Source organism: Schistocerca nitens, chromosome 2, assembly GCF_023898315.1.
Source record: "Schistocerca nitens isolate TAMUIC-IGC-003100 chromosome 2, iqSchNite1.1, whole genome shotgun sequence".
Taxonomy (NCBI): domain Eukaryota; kingdom Metazoa; phylum Arthropoda; class Insecta; order Orthoptera; family Acrididae; genus Schistocerca; species Schistocerca nitens.
This window is the reverse complement of record NC_064615.1, coordinates 598,653,832-598,673,376: the sequence shown is the minus strand read 5'-3', so window position 1 is coordinate 598,673,376 and position 19,545 is coordinate 598,653,832. Positions and strand designations below refer to the sequence as shown.

Here is a 19,545-nt window from a genome sequence, read left to right as displayed (position 1 = left end):
GCGTATCCACCTTATGATCTGATCTCTGTCTGTTACATTTCCACTGTTATTTTCCACTATATATACTTCATTGAAACCCAAATAAAACATTTCTCTTTCATTGGTGGTAGTATTTTCATCCGTTTGTTGACCAAAGTTCAACAATATTGGACATGTCATGATATTACAGTTTAAGGAAGAAAAAAAGAAACATACTGGCTTTACATTATTACTGATCTTCTTTGACAAAGATGGATCAAGTAGTTGGCTGTGGCATTATGGTAGGAGCCATTTGCCTGAAGTAATTTAAGGAAATCAAAGAAAACATAAATCTTGTTGGCTAGATGGAGATTCAAATTTCCGTCTTTCTGAATACAAGGCTACTCTGTTTAAAAACAGTGCAACCTAATTCAGTTTATCCCTAGTGTGCAATACTGTTTTTCAGAGAAGGTACTTAAGAATGTAAGACACTGATGCTATCTTTATCAATATTTATCACTGCACACAGTATACATGCTTTATGTCATGATGTACCATTATGCCCACTAACATTTGGCATCAAGACCATGGCAGCAATGTTTGGTTTCCACTTTGTGTACTGCAGCTTCCTATTTGCTTGCCTGAAGAATTGAGTCAGTATCCCTCCATAATGAGGCCAATGATGAGCTCAGAAAGAGGATAAGGTGTTCATATTATCAACTGCAGATCTTTGGGGTATGTTTTCCATTAAAGAATAGGAAATATTATCTTTGTATCTACTCATATTATCCAGAGTAACTCTCCTGCTTCTGTTGTAACAATCCATTATTTAATAATTCTTTTTTTTTTAATTTTATAATCTTCTGTAGACTACTCACAAGGTGTACCTTTGACTCTGGATAACGTCGTTGATATTAGTTATAAATGTGATACTAATAAATGGAGGAAACATTCTGTCATGTCTTTTCTTCATGATAATTGTAATATTATTTGCATCATCTCTTGTTTCTGCTACTTTCCTGTACATCAGTCTGACCAAACATAATGCTATATTACAAGATTAGTTCAGTTTCCCCATCACAGTTAGCTTTTACATATCCAGGACTCATTTTCAGATTGTACAGTCTGTGTTGTGATTAATTCTGCTACATATTCACATCTCCAAATATATCTGTAGAATACATAACAGTAAGAGATTCGCATTAGGGACAGACATGCTATAAACTGTTGCTAAGACTATGATATGAACAAATTGTTTATGCTGGGAATGCTCTGAGATATTAAGTACTAGGATAATATATGTATGTATATTGCTCATCATTATTTAAACATTTGTCACCAATTTTGAGAAAAGGTAACAGAATAATGCATTCTTTTACCGATCTTCAGTCTCTTGTTGGATGGGGACATCATTAGAGAAATTTCTGTAAGTGTAGTATACCTCTTCCTGATTATGTGGGGTCCAAACACAGGTATGAGTTATTTTACAGTGAAGATCACCTTCTTTTTTCTTCTCTAACCAGTCCTGTTGTTCATGGTAATAAGAATTGTGTTTTTTTTTTTTTTATCTCATCTTCAGACTTAATTTAGTATGTCTGCTGTTGTAAGGTAATAAAAGAATCCACTTATTTCAGCAGTTGATGTTTGCATTTAGTGTCGGCACCCTGATTCTGATTTAATGTTATCAGTAATTATGATTTATGCATCTTAAACTCATTAAGGAAATAATTATGTTTACGTAATTTAGTGGGATGTAACATAAAGAAGATTGCAATGTTTTAACAGTTTCAGATGTATTGAAAATGGGAGACAGCTGTGCAAAGCTTATTGGACATGCTTTGTATTTCTTTTCCTATTCCTCTCAAAGGGGACGTACAATTTACTTAGAGGATATTTATGTTACACCTGAGTACAGGGGATCAAAGCTTGGCTCAGCTCTTTTTGATAAGGTGGCAAAGGTAAGGTTTTATCCATACTGTTATTTGTGTGCTTGGATATTAAATCAGCCTGGAAAAACAAACCATTGTTTCAGCAGGCCAAGTGAATAAAATGAATTTTTAATATTAATGCTTGATTTAATATTATTGCTTTATGTGAAAAATTTACCATAAAATGCAGTTGGTTACACCACAAGAAGCTTAAGATTAATTCCAAAAAAATATCAAAACTTTCATATTCCATGTGAACAAGCCAAGTTGGCACAAAAGACAACTACCAGGTCTTTGTCATAACTTACATATACCTTGTTTTATTTCACTTCAATTTAATGCAACATGCCACCTTACATGATGGTCACGAAAGCAAACGTTTTACAGATTGTATCCTGTCTTATGGGGCTAAAAATCTTCTTGGACTAGTACCCACCAGAATAGCTAACACACATAGTAGTTCAATTGATCATGTTATCACAAATTATGACCACGTCATTGCAACAGACATAATGAATAGTCACCTCTCAGATCATTTAGGCCAAACACTAGTGTTAAAAAGGAGTACCAAATTCAAACAAAAAAAAAAAGTACATGCAGAGGTGAATATTATCTGCAAACAACACTGCTACACTAAGAAACAGTTTAAGCCAGGAAACATGAGAATCAGTTATAACTACCATTTGGGTCAACAACAAATGGAACATGTTCACAGAAATTATGACTGAGCACTTAAATAGAGCCATGCCATTAAGAAAAATGAGTATCCAGAAAAATCAGCCTTCAAAATCAGAACCTGCGCCACTAGATTTTAAAACAAAAGATCTGAAAGAAAAAATGGAAAACATTTATAGCTTACACAGACTGACTAACTCAGAGTTCATTAAAGAACTCTACAAGTAGTACAAATATAAGTACCGCAAGGAAGTCAGGAGATTAAAATAAGAAAGAATCAGCCAACTGATACAAGGTTCAGATAACATTTCAAAGACTTGCTGGTCGTTTGTAAATAAAATCAGAAGCAATGAAACAGAAACTAAAGTTAATAATGTACAATTAACTGTGAATAATGAAGATATCTCTGGTCCTCTTCTAGTCAGCAATATTTTTAATAATTGCTTCATAGATACCATTGAAAATGATGTCTCAATGAAACAGGATATACGGCACTTATTTGAGTCCTGTAACAAATAGAGCTACAGAGCACTACCTGCAGTAAGCACATATGACATTCTGCAGCTTATTGGTAACCTCAGAAACAAAAAATCAGCAGGATTAGATGAAATTTCTCCTTATCTATTGAAAATATGTAAACATGAACTAATGAAACCACTAGTTCATCTAATAAACTGTGTTCTCAAAGTCGGTGTGTTCCCTGACAAGCTGAATCTATCTGTAGTGAAACCAATACACAAAAACCCTCAACAAACTAATAGAGAAAATAATATTAAAAAACATTTTGGAACATTACAACAATGCTGACATATTAAGTGATTTCCAGCATGGTTTCAGAAGAGGTTGAAGTCAGCAGCTGTACAATTTGTCCATAATGTGCTTGAAAAAATAAATGAAAAATCCCAAGCAGCAGGCGTATTCCTTGACCTCTCAAGGGCTTTTGATAGAGTACATCATGATGAGCTCTTAGCAAAAATTGTGAAGAGTGGTGTCACTGGAAAACTCATGCAATTGCTAGAAACATATTTAAAGGGTAGACAGCAGTGCACGGAGATTATATACTCTAATGGAGAAATACTGGAGAGGAGAAGGTCAAGTATAGGAAATATGCATTTTGGTGTTCCTCAGAGCTCTATTTTAGGTCCAGTCCTATTCGTATACTATGTAAATGATTTCCCAAGTTCTCTTGACAATAAGCAGTTGATCTCTATGTGTGCAGATGATACATCTGGTGTCTGCTATGCAGACAGTGAGCCCAGTTTAGTTGAAGAGATACATAACTTTATTGAAAAAGCAAGAGCTCACTTTGAAAGAGAGAACCTAAAAGTAAACATACAAAAACTAACATTATTAATTTTAAATCCAGTGGTCCAAACAGACAAAATACTGTGATTGATGAAATTCTACCAAAAACATTTACAGATTTTAAATTCTTGGGTTTATGCACAGATGATTGACATTAATGGAAGCAGAAAGCTGATTATCTCTGTAAACAAATAACACCCAGTCTATATGTAGTAAGAAGATTATCACCATATCTTAATTCTTAAACCCTAAGGACTGTATATTATGGATTAGTGTATCCCTTCTTTTCTTATGCAATAGTACGGTGGGGTGGGACATGCCAAACTAATATGAAAAGAATTTTCATACTCCAGAAGTGAGCCTTGAGGATCATAGAAAAAGTAAAACCAGGAACTTCTTGCAAACCCCTATTCATTAGACACAATATTCTCATAGTTTATGCTATGTATATACTAGAAACTATAATGTTAGTGAAAGAAGACAGTAAGATCACAAAAAGAAACATGGATATTCACAACTATGAAACAAGGCATAGAAAAGATTTTCATATGGCTAACAGAAGATTAACTTTAACAGCAAAAAGCCCCTATGTCAAAGGAGCTGTTGTTAATAACTTGTTACCAAATGAAGTTAATATATTGACAGGGGATACTTTTAAAAAGAGAGTCAAGCAGTGACTTATCCAAAAATACCCATATAACTGGAATTTATCATGAACTAAAATGTAATAAGAAATAATGTAAACTAAAAAAAATTGTAATTTTAAAACTTTATGCTCTGTTGAAAACGCACATGCATGTAAAATTAGGTGTTACAGGCAATAAATTGAATTGAATTGGTTGTTTTACTGTTGTTGAGTACTTCTTGAGTGTCACATTGCCTTGACATAATGATTTAGTAATGAGATATGAGATAATTGTGTGTTCGTTTAAAATTCTGCGTCACAGTATGCAAAATAACTGTAAAAATAGGCAAGATATTATCGAAAGCATTATATTCAGTCATCCATACACTGTGTTCAGTGAATCTCATCATGAAGTAGACATGCATGTATGTTGAACAAATCAAGATATATGTTAGCAGGCAGAAGTGGCCACTATAGACTGCTTCTCTGAAGTGTAGTAAAAAGATATTATAAGTAGTGCTGATTTACTAACACTGATAATTAAGGTAATTACTTCTAGAGACTACTATCAACTGTTTATATACAGGAAAAATTAAAAACCTATTTAATATGAACATTATTATTCAAACGAATTTACGCCTACGAGTCCAAATATTCTGATAAACTCTAGGAACAGCTACTTTACTTTGTTTTGTAATACTGGAGATTCCAAGTTCCATCTCAATGTCTACAAGCAGCCTGCTACAGAGCTTTACACCATACTGTCCAACTCCATTGTAAACCATAAGTAGTGTCACGAAAGTGCTTTTAACTTGTGTGAGGCAGCAGTGTGTTTAGATTATGATCACCGTTAGTCTGAAATTTTGTTCAGACAAACTGTGTAGTTCTTCTTTAATGTGCACTTCTTCACTTTTTCAACTTCTCCTGAATTGAAAACTGTAAACTATTAATATACCTTCAGTTTCTCCAATAATAGTAAGTCCTTTTTCGAATATGATTATATTGATCCATCAGTTACAATATATTAACACAGCATATACAATTCACAGGAATACATCAATCTGCCGTTGTTTTGAATCTGTATGATATGCATAAATTACCATCTAAACATTAATATATCTAAATATTTTTCCCACGTGGAATGTTTCCCTCTATTAATTTACATCTAAACATTAAGCTTCATCTCCTCTCTGTGACGTGACTCCCATTGTCACTGTATGTGCTGTTCCGTGGTGCACCTTGCTTCTCTATGCCAGGATGTCATAGCACAGAGCAACTGCTCAACCAGCAAGTACAGGAACACATAGTAAAACTGCAGTCATCATCCTACCTTGGAGATGCTTTGCATCCATCTGGGCCAGTGTATATGCACAATAAGAAACAAATTTCTGAACAGTATGTGATTCTAAATTACTTAACTAATGAAACAAATAATTTCCAATGTCACAACCATCCTTTGTCTGTAAGGCAGATGTTGAGTAAAACGTCACTTTCCCCAAACTGATACGTTATACTAAAAGACACAGCCCCTATGGAAATTACTTTTACTTCTAGTGCTGTCATTATGCATTTCAGAATTCATCCTATAGTCACTCTTACTGTTAAGAAATATACCAGTATGAGATAAAACGTGTGTCATGTAAGTGTATGGATCCCAAAGCCCTGGAGAGGCTACTGCAAGATGTTCAGTTGTCAACTTTAAGTAATAATCTTTCTGTGCACTTCTACACAATTAATTATTTTTTGCATTCCTTCAGAACATAATTCCATAGAACAGTACTTAGTGAAAAAAGTATGCTAGTACTCCTGTCTGCAGGGCAACACAAAGAGACAGAATTCTAAGTGCAAAATCAAGCATAACTTAGTTTTTTGGGTGGCTTATCAACATTCTGGTGCCACTTCAGCTAGTTATCCATCTGGATGCCTTGAAACATCACACAAGGACTTTGATCTTGTGTGTGTCTGTTTATCTCTGTTTTTGGGCCCTGTAAGTAACTTTTATTTGCCTGAAATTTGATACTGATACTATGAGTCTTTATAGGATTAAAGTTAACGTGTTTGCTGTGGGGCAGTTGTAAGCTTGTTAAAATTATTCTCATGTCTTTGTCTGGTTGGAATGTGTTTGCAGTCCCTGTCAGAATACTAGTGTCCTCAGCAAACATCACAATTTTTGAAGAGTCCTTAAGTTTCCGTGGTATATAATTTACGTAAATCAAGAATAGGTGTGGGTCAGCCATTGAACCTTGGAGAACGTTATAATTATATACTGTTTCTTGCACATTTATATCTTTCAGAAAATTCATCTTGACTCATTGACCAATTACAAGGGTAAAACAAGGAGGATGTTACCAAATCAGCACAAAATATTAGTACTACTGTTGAAATACCATCATAACCAGAATTACTGCTTTTAAGTGGCCTAAGTGCATTTGTGATCTCTTTAACAATTGATTAGGAAAAACAGATGTTTTCTGGTGGAGTAAGTAAAGCTTTTCTTTGTAACTCTGACAGACCATTTTTTGTTCTCATGCTTTCAGCTAACATTAGCAAGAGCTCATTAAATTTAGTGGCCAGTGATCTGAATTTACCATCAACTGTCTTGCTGCTGCTATTATCATTTACCTTACTGAGTGTATTTTTTTTTGAGTCTATTAATGCTTCAATTCATCCTTGCAAAATTATTTTAATATTGAATTTTTTGTGCAAAGTGCACAGTTTTTGTTTTTTTCATGAAACAGTGAAGAATTTTGTTATATTTCTATCAAATGTGCTTTAGGTGACTGGAACCTCAGCTTTAATATGAAGATTCTACAGAAATGTATACAATATGTAACTTCACTAACTTGGTACTAAGTCTCAATCTTCTTTCAGTCTCTCGCTGTTGATTGTCCTCCAGCTGTTAGTGAATTTGACAAATTTATGCTTAATTATGTACAAATGTACACCACATTGCTATAATTTATTTTTGATCTCTTCATATTTATTTGCACACTGTACCTTCCACAGATACAAAGAGAAATTATCCTTGTGGATATGAAATAAGTCAAAAAAATCTTAAAAGATATTTTATTTAAAAGGTGATGAATAGTTTGTCTTTAAACATGCAGATTTTCAGTACACTGGGGCATTGTGAAAATTATAGGCTGTTGTAGGCACACATCTTAAAATAGAAGAATCATTATACAACACTTATTTACAAGGATGCATTATTGCACTGAATTTGTACAGAAGTGACGTTGAACTAATGCTCAATTTGTTTTGCATTATTAGTAACATATACACATCAGTTGGCTCAACTAAGAAATTAATCACTGGACTAGAATTTGGCTCCTCATAAACTGAGCTTTATTAGTAGAAGGTTTTTATGGCTGCTGGCAAGTTATGGAAAATATGTGTTCCTGAATAATGGATATGTGACTTTAAAGTTTAGTGACGATAATTCTTGTTTTATACTATTTTTTCCATGAACTGAGCCCTTGATTTGAAAATGAGATACATTTTTAATGACAAATTTCATTAAGAAAAAAATGTATTGGGAATCAGTAGTTAGTATCACCATTTCCCTAAATAGCCCTCTTCAGGGCACCCCCCCCCCCCCCCCCCACACACACACACACATATTCATTCACACAAGCAAGCACAACTCGTGCTCGTGCACACATGACTGCCATCTCTGGCAGCTCAAACCAGAATAAAACTGTCACATAGTTTGGAAGAACAATCTGGAGGGGGCAGTGAAGGGTAAGGGATAGCAATGTATGATAGGGGAGAGTGAAAAGTGCTGTATGACCCAGTGTACAGGGACTAGACTGCCAACAGGTGCAGTGATGGGAGGCTGTGGGACAGGGAGGTGGGGAAGGGCGGCAAGGCAACAAGGAGTGAAAAAGGAGAGGAGCGAGGAAGATGGGTGGGTGCTTTGGCAGAGGGTGGCACACAAAGAGGGTGGTAGACAAGAAGAGGGAGGAGATGGTAGGACAGAGGGGATGGAAAATGTTGTGTGGAGGTTGTGGGGACAGTATGTTATCGTAATTTCGGGATTGGAGAATGCATTGTAAGGATAAGTGCCATTTGTGCATTTCAGAAAAGCTGGTGCTGGGGAGTATCCAGATGGCTCAGCTAGTGAAACAACCACTGAAATCAAACATGTCATGTTCAGCTGCAAGTTGTGCAATAGAGTGGTCTTCCTTGCTCTTGGCCACAATTTGGCAGTGGCCATTCATCCTGTTGGACAGCTGGTTGGTAGTCATACCAATATAAAAATCTGTGCAATGATAGGAGCAGAGCTGTTACATGACACAGCTGCTTTCACAGGTGGACCAGCCACTGATGGGGCAAGTTAAGCCCTGACAGGAATGGAATAAGTGCTGAGTTGGTGGACTGGGCAGGTCGTGAACCTGGGTTTGCCATAGGGATGTGATTATGGTGGCAAGGGTTTGGGATTGGGAGTGACATAGGGATGGACTAGGATATTGTGGAGGTTGGGTGGGTGATGGAACACCACATTGGGAGGGGTGAAAAGGATATTGGGTAGGATGTCCATCATTTCAGGGCATTATGATAGCTAATCAGAGCCCTTGCAAAGGATGTGGATCAGTTTTTCCAATCTGGAGTGGTATGAAAGGGCACTCCTTTGCGGCTGGTTCTCGGGCATGGTGAGAGGATTGGGGATGTGAGGAGAAATGGCACAGTAGTTCTGTTTGCAGACTATGTCTGGGGGATAATGCTTGTCTGTGAAGATGTTGGTGAAATCCTCAACATACTGGGCAAGGGAGTTCTTGTCACTGCAGATATGCCATCTGCAGGTGACCAGGCTGCATGGGAAGGATTTTTTGGTGTGGAACGGAGTACAGTTGTTGAAATGCAGCTACTATTGGTAGTTGGTGGGTTTAATGTGGACAGAGGTGTGGTTGGAGCCATCAGGGAGGAGGAGGTCTATGTCCAGGATGTGGCACATTGGATTGAGGGAGAGAAGGTGTTGAGGTAATGAAGTAATGAAGAATGGTGTCTTGGCCCTGAGTCTAGATCTACATCCATACTCCTCAAGCCACCTGACTGTGTGGTGGAGATCTTGAAGATATCATCAATGAATCCAAACCAGACTAATGGTTTGGCATTTTGGGAAACAATTAGTCTCCTTTAGGTGACCCATAAACAGTTTGGTATATGAGGGTGCCATGCGAATGTCCTGTTTCTTTTTTCCCCTGTGTTGCAGATTTGCTTGCATATCCTTCCTTCAGAGTGGAAGTAGTTGTGAGTTAAGATGAAGTAATTAAGGTGCATGAGAAATGAGGTAGCAGATTTGGAGTCTGAAGGACATTAGGAAAGGTAGTGTACTATAGCAGTAAGACTGTGGGCATGAGGAATGTTCTTATATAGGGAGGTGGCATCAACAGTGATGAGTAGGGATCCAGGGGGTGAAAGGGTGGGAACTGTGGAGAGTTGGTGAAAGTAGTGGTTGGTACCTTTGATGTGAAAGGTTAGATTATGGGCAATTAGTTGGAGATGTAGATCAATGAGGGCTACAATTCTTTCATTGGGGGCAAAATAATCAGGCACAATTGGGCATCCAGAATTGCAGGTTTGTGGATTGTGTGAAGCATGTAGGTGGGTGTGTGGGATGTCATAGGGATGAGGAGGGAAATGGATTCAGGGGAGAGGATCTGGGAAAGGCCTAAGGCTTTCAGCAGGGACATCCCCTTTCCTGCCCCCTCCAGATTGCCGCTTCCATTCTACGTGACAGTTGCATTCTCGTCCAAGCTGCAGGAGATGGCAGTTGTGTGTGTGTTGTGTGTGTGTGTGTGGGGGGGGGGGGGTGTACTTGTTTGTGTTAATGAATGTGTGTGTGTGGTTCTTTTTCTGACAATGGCTGTGGACAGAAGCTAATGTGTAAATGTCTTTTAGTTGTGTGTCTCTGCATCTTAATGTGTCATCTTTACAGTAAGTAGCAATCTATCTTTTCCTTAAATTTTGGATATTCCAACCTGGAGTTTCCATCGTATAATTCTTATCATACATTTCTGGACCCAGAAAACTTTAGCTGGTCTTGATGTGTTACCCCAAAAAATAATACTGTGTGACATTATGGAATGAAAGTAAGCATAATATGCTAATCTTTTTATTTTTATATCACTTACGTCTGCCAACATTCATTGTGCAAATAGAGAATTGTTTAGGTGCTTTGGTAGTTCTGTGGTATTCTGTTCCCAGTTGAGTTTATATCGAGCTGTAATCACAATCATTTAACACTTCTATTTGTTTGTCACAGTATTGTTGGCATATACTGGTGGGGAATGTCTTACAAGCTCTGAACTACATGTAGTGTTTCTTTCTTTTTCCCTAAAAATTTAGCAATAAGGAATTGGCTAGGAACCTTTACTCAACCTTTCTAAAGCTATACATCGTGTACTATTTGCTGTGTCCTACTACTAGTGCATGTGAATGTGAATGTGAGTGCACTGAGTGTAGTGTCAATGCACGTATGTACTTAAATCAGCCACCAACTGTATAAGCATGGACCAGCCACTAGAGGCTGCCTGTAGGAAGCATGCACATAGCATGAGCTCCACAGTGTCATCTACCAGTGATTTGCACCTATGTATGCACAGAGCAGCAAGGACTCACTCTCACTATGTTCTTTTAGTTTTTATCACTCACATTAGTTGCTGTGTGTATCACTTATGTTACACCTTCTGTATGTTTCTTTTGGCTTGTTATGTGTGCCATTATGAGAGGCTTATCTCCATTATTGTTCAGAAGTTTATGAATAAAGTCATTTTTGTGTTAGTTCGATTGGTTTCATGTGTTACTTGATTACCAAATGATTGGCAAAGAGTTTGGAATGGTTTCCACGTGTGCAATCTTTAAGTGTTGTTTCATCAGGTTTAGTCCCTAACTGAACAGCTTACTTTGGCAATGAACAATTTGATGGCTTCCATTAACAGACTGGGTGCAGTTCCTCCATATGATGTTTCAGCTGAGGATTATGAAAAGCTTACGAAAAAAGACTTGGACCATATTTTTTTGGGTTTTGGTTTGACAGACTCGAATTTGTGCAAAGCCTTATTCCTCTCCTGGATTCCATCTAAGGTGTATCAATTACTATATCTGCTTGCCACTTTACTAGAACAGGCAGCTCTTACTTTTGATCACATGAGAAATTTATTGTCCAATAACCATTGCGAATGAATGCATGTCATAGCGGCGTGAGTTGACTCTGCTGATGCTGCAAGAAACCAAACCAGTCATACAGGGCTGGGCAGCTGAACTTCATGGCCTTAGCCATAAGTGTCAATTCATTACTGATGCCCATAATGACTCTTATGCAGACTCTATGTTGCACGACACAATTATCTGTTTAGCTTGTAGTGATTCGAGAATTTCCACATAAATTCTGGAACCACTTGACCTTCTGCCACCTCGAACACGCAATGTTTTAAAGATAAGTGTGAGAGAGCCTATTTACTGTGCAACACATGTCTGTGTGTGCAGGACTGAAGTTTGTCATGGGAGGACAGGAGCTGCGTCAGACGAGCGGCACCGACAAGTGTTTGCCGGTCGCACCTTGCAAACTGTATTAAAAGGACAAGGAGTGTTTGTGTAATATTCTGTGGTTTATGGTACTGTAATAATTGTTAAAGAGATAGATGAAGCATGGAGTGTATAGAGACTTTTACTTATTTCGTGTATGGGACTCGCTAGAGGTGAGACATGTTAATAATTTGTGTTGGTTATTAAACCAACCATGATATGAATGTATATTAATAGAGTCTAATGATTGATGACTCAGTTGGCTTAACAGAGTTTAAATGCTCATACAAGAAATGGTAAAGTGGTTTCCTGTTGAAGTGCAAATATACACTGATTGAACTGAAAGTTTTCTACGTGTACCCAATTATTTCAAAAGTAGAGTCTTTTAAATTCCTATAAGCAGCGATAGTCTTCAGATAAAAAGCTTATGGGACATTAACATAGCTGATTATCCAGAGAAGAGGATCGGCTAGACCCGTCATGTAAGTCAACTGATGAGAGAGAGGTGTGAATTGTGAATTCAATCCAGTTTCACACCGCTCCTCATGTTGTCAAAAAGTTAGAACGTGGTGACCGTGACAGGACTATAGGAAAATTGGAATTTTAAGATGAAAATGGGAAGAAGATTTTTTGAGTTGCCATAGCAACCAGGCGTAACAAGATAAGAGAACTGTTTCGAGTAATTGGATTGACTCCAAGAAACCAAATGAAAGAAATCTGTGGATGCATCACAGTAAGAGACTTAAGAAAGTAATAACATCAAAGGAATGGAGAATAGACCTCAACATTTTAGACTAAGCAGAGTTACACTGAGAACACTTCGACTAAGAAGATTCGGTGTGGGGAATACACAGCTCTCGCATACATCGAAACTGACGCCAGCACAGTAACCAGCCTTACATCTGACGATGCTGGCGCCAGTGCAGCTCACTGGTGTTGACTCCACATCCACTCACCGACAATGACGCTGAAAGCAACGTTCAATGCCACCGTCACCAGTGCTGTTCACCGGTGCTGAATACATATCTGCTCACCAACGCAGCTAGAACTCTACGCTGGGTGAGCATAAAACAGTAATTGTTTGAGTATAAAGTTGAAGGAACTGTTGAATTAGACTGTAATGTTGTAGTTATTATAAGTAGAGTAGAATTCTTTTAAATGCGCACAAGGTCTAAAATGAGTAAAGTTATGGATCAAGAACAGCAACTAGCAGAAACTTCAGAACCAGCCACGGCTATTAAAGTGAGTAGGGAAATGCCAGCCTTTTTTGAAGTAGTGAATTTAATCAAAGCTCAAAACGCCCAAATTACTACGTTAAGTAAAAGCACAGAGTGCAATTTTAAATGCTCAGAGTTTTAAGTTAGATTCAGTAAATACTCAGTTGAATGCTAAGTTGAATGACCGGAAGTCAGATTCAGCATCTCTAAGTGAAAAGCTTGATGCACAGAGTGCTAATTTAAGTAGAGAAATAGACACAGTGAATACTCAAATAAATAATAAATTGGACGTTCAGAACAAAACTTTAGGATTGTTAAGTGCAAAAGTAGATGAACAAAATAAGGAATTTAGCCAGTTGTGTGAAGGCATGGGAAATTTAAAGACTGAATATGACATTTTAACCACTAAAGTGGAAAATTTTAAAATAGATTTGAAAGGTGAATTAACTAGTTCTTTACGTAGTCACGTCAATCAGCTGTTCACTGACTTTAATCAGACACAGAGCAACCAATTCCAAGATTTAGCAAAGAAGTTAGAATTCGATGTTGAAGATAAATGTAATGGTGTAGAGTCTGAATTTAGCGAAAAATTAGGATCATTTCAGAGTGTATATGATGTCACATTTGATGCTGTAAAACAAAGATTACACCCTTTAAAGGAAAGTATTGAGAAGCAGGGCAACTAATTCCTCTAGTCCAATCACAAATTGCAAGTGTTAACACTTGAGTTAATAGTGTGGAAAGAAATTTAAAGAGAAACTAGCCACTTCAGTCATAATAAATATCAGTTATCTGGAGGAACAGGTAGAAGAGATGGTAGACAGTTGCTGCTAGAGTAACCTCCGACAACGTATCTCCGATTTTATCTTCCAAACTTAGTAACACTAAGAGAAATGTGGATAAACTATGGAAAGAATTCAAACTTATACAGGACAAAGTGGAAAATAGGGTGATTTCTCCTAACGTAGTATTAAGTAGTGAAGTAATGACAGATTTACAATGGCGATCAAATTCAGGGTTATCTAGGCAGTTTCCTAAGTGTAAGCCAGATGGGGAAGTACACCCTACTCATTTTTTGAAAAGGTTCAATTAAGCATTCCCCAAGATTTGGGAAGATTAAAAAAAGATTGAATTTGTGGCAGGGTATCTTTTAGGAGAAGCCTCAGAGTGGGGTACAGTAAACATTGAAAACTTTTCGTCTTTGGCAGACTTCCAGAAGTTTAATGTGAAGTTTTGGTCTGTGCTTGCTCAAGTGAAGTTAATATCTGATCCATGGAATCCGGATGGAGTCATCTGTTCTCCCAGGGTCGTTAACATTCTGTGTTAACGGGCGGAGTGATGACCGTTGGATCCCTAGTTGTCTTCGGTGTTTCTTCTGTCATAAAATTTTTCCCCATTGAATTCCCCCTACTTCTTACACTATCCTATTATCCCCCAATTACAGTTTAATAGAGAAACATACTAGCAAGGAACTGTGATTAAGTCATCCAAAACTGCTCCTGGTATGTGAATGAGTCGTCCTCAGTTGTTAGAGGATTGTGCCCACTAAGTATTTGGATTAAGTCATCTTCAGGGTTAGAGAGTAGAGAGTTGTGCCCGCTAGGAAATTTTATAGCCTTGTACTCGGTTATTCCACGGGTGCCCCTGCCTGTCTTCATGACTCATCCCATGTTCTCCCAACTTATTTTGACTTGCTAGGTGGTGACATGAGATGGAAATGGGTGCGCACATTACCCCTGAGGTAAGATAGACTAAATCTGCCTAGCCAGCCAGTCTCTCCTGCTCTCAACATATAGTTAGGTCTTATTTTTGCCTAAGCTGTTCTTTGAAGGTAATCTCTTCCCCAGGTTGCCTTGCAAACCGGTGTGTAGAGGTCGAAATGGAATCAATGTCATTAATTGAGTATGTTCTATCAATATGAGATGTCGTTATAAGGACTCTAACAATGAATTTCTTGAAAGCTGTCTGGTAAACCCTTATTTTGCCACATGTTTCTGGGTAGATAGGGAGAACCATAGCGAGCACATAACTTTTAAAATAATTCCAGAATTCATGAGATTACTAGTTTCATACTGAAGGTAATATGTTCAAGTAAAAGTTAAAATTTATACTTTTTGGAGCGTATTCATTTTGATAAACTGAAAAAAATATTAAGTTAACACGAGATATAATACTGTGCAAATAATTAAATGCCGATGATAATATGATACGAGGGTTGCCCAGTAAATAATGCCCCATATTTTTTTCCTCCGAAATAAAAAATATTAGAAATGTGAAACTTTAGGTGCGAGTTATTTGAAGTTTCCCGCGTGTGTACGCAAAGTTTCAATTTCCTCCGACAGAGAGCGGTGGTGTAGGAATGTTCTAAAATGGCGTCTGCAAGTGACATCCGTCAGAAACAACGTGCAGTGACTGAATTTCTCGTAGCAGAGGAAGAAACCGTGGGCAATATTCATAAAAGCTTGTGCAACGTCTACGGAACATCTGCAGTCGATAGGAGTACTGTTGGTCGCTGGGCACAGAGGGTGAAAGCATCAGAGGGCGGTGCTGCGGAGCTCCGAGATTTGCCGCGGTCGGGAAGGCCTCCCACGGCTGTCACGCCTGACATGTTGCAGCGGGCTGATGTTCTCATTCGACGGGATCGACGCATTACGACTCGACAATTGGCACTGGAGTTGTCAGTAAGCAAAGGAAGTGTGGATGTGATTATCAATCAGCTTGGATACTCAAAAGTGTGTGCAAGATGGGTTCCTCGGTGTCTTACTGTCGATCACAAATCCCAAAGAAAAGACATTTCTTTCGATTTGTTGCGACGCTTTCACGTTGACGGGGAGGCCTTTTTGTCACGGATTGTGACAGGTGATGAAACGTGGGTGCATCATTTTGAGCCCGAAACAAAAAGACAATCGATGGAATGGCGTCATGCTTATTCTCCACAGAAGAAAAAATTCAAAACAGGTCCTTCAGCCGGAAAAGTCATGATGACTGTGTTTTGGGATTGCGAGGGCGTAATTCTCATTGATGTGATGCCAAAAGGCAGTACCATTAATTCAGAGGCTTATGTCAAAACATTAGACAAACTTAAGCAGCGCTTCCGGCGCCTTGGGCATCATGTTAACCCACAGGATGTTTTGATTCAGCATGATAACGCTCGTCCTCACACAAGTTTGAGGACTTGTGAACACATCGCGAAACTGGGTTGGATAGTGTTACCCCATCCAACCTACAGCCCCGATTTGGCTCCTTCAGACTTTCACTTGTTTGGGCCAATGAAGAATTTCATTCGTGGAAGACGTTTTGCCGATGACGAAGAAGTGATTCACGAAGTGACAACCTGGCTCCGTAGGCAGAGTAAAGATTTTTACCGGCAGGGAATACACGCTCTTGTGTCTCGCTGGAAAAAGGCCGTCGAACTTGAAGGAGATTATGTGGAAAAATAAAGAAAGTAGACAAAACATCAGTCTTTCACATATGTAAATTTGATGCCCGCATCTCGTGGTCGTGCGGTAGCGTTCTCGCTTCCCACGCCCGGGTTCCCGGGTTCGATTCCCGGCGGGGTCAGGGATTTTCTCTGCCTCGTGATGGCTGGGTGTTGTGTGCTGTCCTTAGGTTAGTTAGGTTTAAGTAGTTCTAAGTTCTAGGGGACTTATGACCACAGCAGTTGAGTCCCATAGTGCTCAGAGCCATTTGAACCATTTTTGTAAATTTGATTGTTGTGGAATAAATACTTCTGGAGAAAAAAAATATGGGGCATTATTTACTGGGCAACCCTCGTACATAATTTGATATTTAATACAGAATATTTTTTACCTTTTATGAGATGTAATGTAGCTGGGAGGATTTGTATCAATTTTGGAAGGGGTGGGTGTTGTAGATTAAAACATGATTTACACCAACATATAAATCATGGCCAACACAGAACACACACCACGCCTTTCAAACAACCCTCACAAACAAGTGTAACTGATTCTTCACCATTTGCCACTCCGTAGGGGTTGCTAAGATTTTCTTCAGGGACCTCAAGGGTGAAGGTGAGAATGTCCATTCTGTAAGAGACAATTTAACGCCATACCTACTCTGGCTTCTCACTCAAGTACTGGCAAGGTAGGGATCTTGGGGAAGGGATGGGAAGGATTTCCTGTCTTTGGGGCTATCTTCTTTCACTTCTTTGATCTTAACAACCATTTCTACTTTTTCCTTTCTTAATTCTCATTTGAGTACCTATCTATCTTTCCCTCTTTCCATATTCAGCTACTTCTATCGCAGAAGTCCTTCCTAATTTCCATGGATTCCAATAACCTACAACTTATTTCATATAAGTAGGCTGAAGAAACAGGCTACAAAAACACACACACACACACACACACACACACGAAGAAATATGAGTACACAAACAATGAAGTTACACATCAAAAAGGAGAGAACCGTCAAGCATTATAGGGGGAAAGGAATGTGTACATCAGGAATGGATGCACACATTGTCGTTTACTGTGACATTTCTACATTGCACACATGGTTATATAGGAACACTTTAGGGAAATATGCACACATTGTCATTTACTGTATTGGTTCTATACTGCCTATTTACAAAACATATATGGACAATGGTGATTCCATATCACATATGTGCATAATGGTATAAGAACTATGATAATTGCATAAGTATATAAGACCAGAATGATTTCACATCAAGTATGCGTAAGAAGGATGTCTGAGCAAGGAAAGACGACATAAGCCAGAGAAGAAAGCATCAAAGAAGGTTAGCCTAAGAAGGACTGGTAGGATAGTGGGACTCTTATAGCTTAAGTAAAGTATATTGAATAATGTACGTAGGCATGGTGTATGCTGGAAATGTAGAAGTTGATAATAATAATAATGTCATGTGACTAGGGCCTCCCATTGGGTAGACCGTTCGCCTGGTGCAAGTCTTTCGATTTGACCCCACTTTGGTGACTTGCCCGTCAATGGGGATGAAATGATGATGATTAGGACAACACAACAACCAGTCCCTGTGCGGAGAAAATCTCCGACCCAGCCGGGAATCGAACCCAGGCCCTTAGGATTGACATTCTGTCGTGCTGACCACTCAGCTACCGGGGGCGGACAACATAGAAGTTGATGAGTAAAGGAGGACTCTAGTGTGTGAAATGAAGTATTACTAAGCGAGTGTGAAGTAGATTTTTAATTTTTCCAGAGAATATTTCATTATAGTGTACATAAAGATGAACCATGAGGCCTACTCAGGAAGAATAGGAGGGGGGGGGGGGGTCCACTGAGCATTTATTGGATATAAAAGGCAGATAGGCAGACCTAAGAAAGGCTGACCTATACTGTGCGGATAGGGGCACCAAGAAGGGGATTGCCTGCACCATAGGAGAATAGGAATTAAAAGGGGCATGCCTAACAAAACAGAAGGAGGAAGTGCACTCAGGGTCAACCCATATGTAAGGTATAGGTACCACTAGCGTTATTAGGTTTTATGAATGTCGGAAAGAACACGTTCATTTTTCCCAGAGTCCCTCCAGATTGCCGACGGCGATAAATAATGATACTAGTCAGTACTGATAAAAAAATAGTACAAAAATTACAATGAAGGATGAAATATTTAAGTGTCCATGGCACCTGGAATTTATGATTGGAGCTGAAGAGAGAGTCCTCATTGTTCATAAGTAAGAGTAATGTGGAATGATATCATAAGTAGAGGCTTACATTCTAAAAAACAAAGTAGAGTAAAGAATCAGGGGAAAGACAAAAATTGGAAGCCTGCTCTATGGAGTACAAGGATTTTAAACAAAAAATTGTGTGTATAAACTTATGTAGTAGATGAATACTTTCAAAATGTGGATTGTCATTAGGTATGATATTAATGTACATACTGATTATGTATAAAATATTGCGTATTCGATCTAAGGAGGGGGATATGTAGGGATTCGAGAATTTCCACGTATTTCTGGAACCACTCAACCTTCTGCCACCTCGAACATGCATGTTTTAAAGATAAGTGTGAGAGAACCTATTTACTGCACAACACATGTCTGTGTGTGCAGAAATGACGTTTGTCATGGGAGGACAGGAGCTGCGTCAGACGAGCGATACCGACAATTGTTTGCTGGGCGTGCCTTGGAAGCTGTATTAAAAGGACAAGGAGTGTTTGTGTAATATTCCATGGATTATGGTACTGTGATAATTGTTAAAGAGACAGATGAAGCATGGATTGAATAGAGACTTTTACTTATTTCATATATGGGACTCGCTAGAGGCGAGACATGTTAATAATTTGTGGTGGTTATTAAACCAACCATAACATAAA

General features: G+C 38.3%; 1 protein-coding gene across 3 annotated transcripts in view; it reads left to right on the top strand.

Annotated features, from left to right (window-relative positions):
• The window catches only part of LOC126234510 (thialysine N-epsilon-acetyltransferase-like), a 145,219-nt gene that overhangs the window by 113,968 nt on the left and 11,706 nt on the right, over positions 1-19,545 (top strand). For all 3 annotated transcript variants that reach the window (XM_049943205.1, XM_049943206.1, XM_049943204.1), the window contains one exon: positions 1,744-1,916. In XM_049943205.1, coding sequence (XP_049799162.1) covers positions 1,744-1,916 — 173 coding nt within the window. The remainder of the gene's footprint in view (positions 1-1,743; positions 1,917-19,545) is intronic.